Source organism: Arachis duranensis, chromosome 4 (assembly GCF_000817695.3).
Source record: "Arachis duranensis cultivar V14167 chromosome 4, aradu.V14167.gnm2.J7QH, whole genome shotgun sequence".
Lineage (NCBI taxonomy): Eukaryota > Viridiplantae > Streptophyta > Magnoliopsida > Fabales > Fabaceae > Arachis > Arachis duranensis.
This window is the reverse complement of record NC_029775.3, coordinates 104,328,123-104,331,764: the sequence shown is the minus strand read 5'-3', so window position 1 is coordinate 104,331,764 and position 3,642 is coordinate 104,328,123. Positions and strand designations below refer to the sequence as shown.

At 27.3% G+C, this 3,642-nt stretch overlaps 1 protein-coding gene across 1 annotated transcript in view; it reads left to right on the top strand.

Annotated features, from left to right (window-relative positions):
• The first annotated feature begins 529 nt into the window (after positions 1-529).
• Positions 530-3,642, top strand: part of LOC107485444 (uncharacterized) — a 21,871-nt gene continuing 18,758 nt past the window's right edge. Inside the window, exons 1-2 of the mRNA XM_016105982.2 lie at positions 530-812; positions 932-1,011. Of these exons, the coding sequence (XP_015961468.1) occupies positions 530-812; positions 932-1,011 (363 nt within the window). The remainder of the gene's footprint in view (positions 813-931; positions 1,012-3,642) is intronic.

Below are 3,642 nucleotides of genomic sequence, written 5' to 3'. Positions count from 1 at the left end.
TAAATTTCTTGAAGAATTTCATTATTTGTACTGAGCTTATTATATACATATGCAAAATAAGAAAATGCAACAAAGAGTCCTAAAAGACCTAAAAATGAAATGCAAAAGTGATTAATCTTTTATATATAAAACAAATCCAGAAATTGGTGTCACGGTTTAAGTAACAGTGACTCAAACAAATTGATCAAAATTAACTAATTAGACTATATCAAAAAATCAAATAGTGGCAAACCCAAATTATTTACCAAAAAAACTTTCTAAATTTGTGAAAGACAACATTAATTTAGAACAACATTGATGAAACTAATGAGAAATAAAATAATTTATATTCTCTTAGTTTTAAAAAAGGTAAATTCTACTCTACCCTTCCTATAATAACATGTATATTACCCTCTGTGACATGTCACTCTTTAATTAGTGGTTATGTTAACTATAGTTAAACTATTGGTAATTAAATTATACCCCAAAATAGATAATTGTATAATTTACTAAACTATTAAAAATTCAATTTTTGTTTCTTCCCCAAATCATGCTCCGAACAAATGAACCCTTGTTTTCAACTGATGATGTTATATCAAAGGCATGTTGTGGCTTTGCAGAATCAGCTACCCAAAATCGTGAAGACTTCTTGCAAATGTTGATCCTTAGGAAAGAAATTCCAGCATGGTTTGAGCATCAGGAAGAAGATGACGGAGTATCAGTGTCATTCCCCCAGAATTGTCCTTCAATTGAAACCATCGCACTTGCTCTCTGTTTCCTAATTGAAATTGAAGAATATATTGACGCAGTACCGCCATTGGTGATCTACAACGGTGAAAAATTCATCAACGCGAGTTTATCCGTGGGGCCACTTGTTCAGATCATTTGTTCATTGTCTGCGTGAATGGTTACTATTTTAGTAAGCTGTTATGCCAACATAATATAATTTTAGGTTATCATCATGATGATCTTGATATAGGACGTAGATATGGAGCACGTTGGGTGACTAAGTGTATGTTTGGATTACCGTTTGTAAACGGGAGTTTGCATAAAATTGATCTTTGTAAAATTGATTTTGATGAAAAGTTAGTTTGGATTAACGTGAAAAAATTATACTACTCAAAATTATTTTTAGATGAAAAATTACTAAAAGAGACATCAGTTTAAATAATTTTTTTATATATATGCAAAATCAGAACACTAATAAAAATAATATAAAAAATATCTTTATTTATTTTGTCCTTTTTTATAGGATCATAATTTATATTATACAAAATTTTGATAATAAACGTAGTATATAATAATTATAATTACAAATTTTACAAGGTCAGAATAAAGAATATAAAAATTAATACAAAACAAAAATAGAGTACATCAAAAAATGAAAAAAAATCATACAGATCAAAAATAATAAAAATTCCATAAAATCAACAATATATATCATATGAACAAAAAAATACAATAAAAAATAAATAAAATTTGTATGAATAAAATCAAATAAAAAAATAAAAAAATTTTATACACAACCTAAATACAATGCAGTAAAGGATAGGAAAAAAAAAGAATTCATATGAGCAAAAAAATAATAAAAATATCATAAAAAAAGTCAACAACATTTGTCATATGAATAAAAGAAATACAATAAAATAAATAAAAAATTATATGAACAAAGCCAAACAAAAATAAAAAAAAAAGATTTCATAAAAAATATACCTATAAAAAATAATATAGTAAATGATAAAAAAAACTCATAAAAATATAACATAAGAAATCAGAACACTACACAAATAATATAAAAATATTTATCATATAAATAAAAAATATAATAAAAAATATAAAAATTAAAATATAAAAATGAGTATTAAAAATAAAAAATTAAAATATTCAATTTGCTAGTGATTAAAACAAATCTGAACTATTTTAATGAAAAAATAAATTAGAACGAACAACTATGAAGAAGTAGGAAGAACTACAAAGAATTATTGTGAAGGTAATAGTTACTGGTATCCTTTTCAAAGAAGAAAATGAAGGGTAGGCTTGGTAAAAAAGAAATAAATTTTTCATCTAATTTTCCAAGGATAATAAGTAACCATGAAACGCAGAGGCTACAAATTTTAGCTTCTCCTGAACGTGCTTTCAGAAGCAGAATCAATTCTGCATTCAGAAAGATAAAAATGGCCAAACATAAAAGTGAAACTTTCAAGAAACTCAAACGTACTTCTCTCCTCTCCAACGTGTTTGCCAAACACACCCTAAGCAAGACGAGTGGGGTACAGGTTGAGTTATTTTTTCTTTCAATTTCAGAGAGGAATGGAAAAATGGGCATTGAGCTTCTGAACAATGATAAGAAATATAACTTTACTTTTTAATGTTTACAGAAATTATATCTTCTTCCCTCTTATAAAAATATTTAATTACAAAGTTACTCTACTTTAGTTAATATATTAACTCTTATTAAGTTAAATTAACTCAAACTAAAACTAAACATCCAATTAAAACATGCCATATTATAAGGGGTAATTTACATGTTGATTTAGAGGGGGTTGGGTAGAACTCACCTTTAAAAAAAAGAGACTACATCCAAATATGAGAGTGAGGAACGAAGCAAATTTGGCGGTGGTTGGAATAAAACCACCGCTAAAATTAAGTATTGGTTCAGCAATTATGTGTGCAATTTTGTTACATTTAGCAGTGGTTGATCCTAACCGCCGCTAGATGTGAAACGGATAGCAACTCAACGACTAACCACTGCATTAACCGCCGCTATTCTACATTCAGCTACGGATTTCTACAATCGCTGCAAACCAGCCACCGCTATCTGCCGGAATTGTTGTAGTGTAATTACTATCTTATTCATCTTTTCTAATTTTCTGTCTTTCAATTCTCTTAATATTTTAAAATCAATTGGTTCCAATCTTCTCAGTTTTGAAAAAAATTCATATTAATATATGAGAAACTACATCTAATTTGTTTCAATTGCTGAAAATATGAGATGAATGTTTGTCTAAAGAAAAATCATGAAAATTTATTTAAAGAGGATGCGATTATAGATGTTGGTAATTAGAATTTTATGAATGAAACTCATTCTGATGATCGGAGCCAGCAACAGCTGATGTAAATGAAGGACAAAAAGGGATAGAAAAATTAGAAGGCAAAGAATCTAGATTAGCATTTACACATGGTGCGTTAATTCTGTTAATGATAATTCTATTTCATAGAATATATTTAATGGGACTAGTAGCTTTCACAAGATGCAAAATCAGAATAATATCGCTGAATCAAAGGAAGAAATTTTCTATGGACCATCGATAGTTCTTAAGAAAGAAAAATAAGGGGAGGTAAAACAGACCAAAAAGAAAAAAAATTATTTCACCATATTTAAAGTCTTAAATATCATAAACGATGAAGAAGAAAAATAATCTCAACCTAAAGAGAAATCGCAGTCCAAAGTTAATATTAAGCAGGCCAAGACTTTAAGAGGAAAAAGAGAAGAAAAATCTAAGAAAAGATTTTAACAAATTAAAAATAATAATATAAATAACAATCAAATAGTGAAACAGAAAAATTTTGCTAGTATTAAAATTTTCAAAGAAAAATTGGTTAACATTACCCACCATTTCAGATCAAGGAAGGAAGTTCTAAGTCAAAATCTCAAAAAAAAAA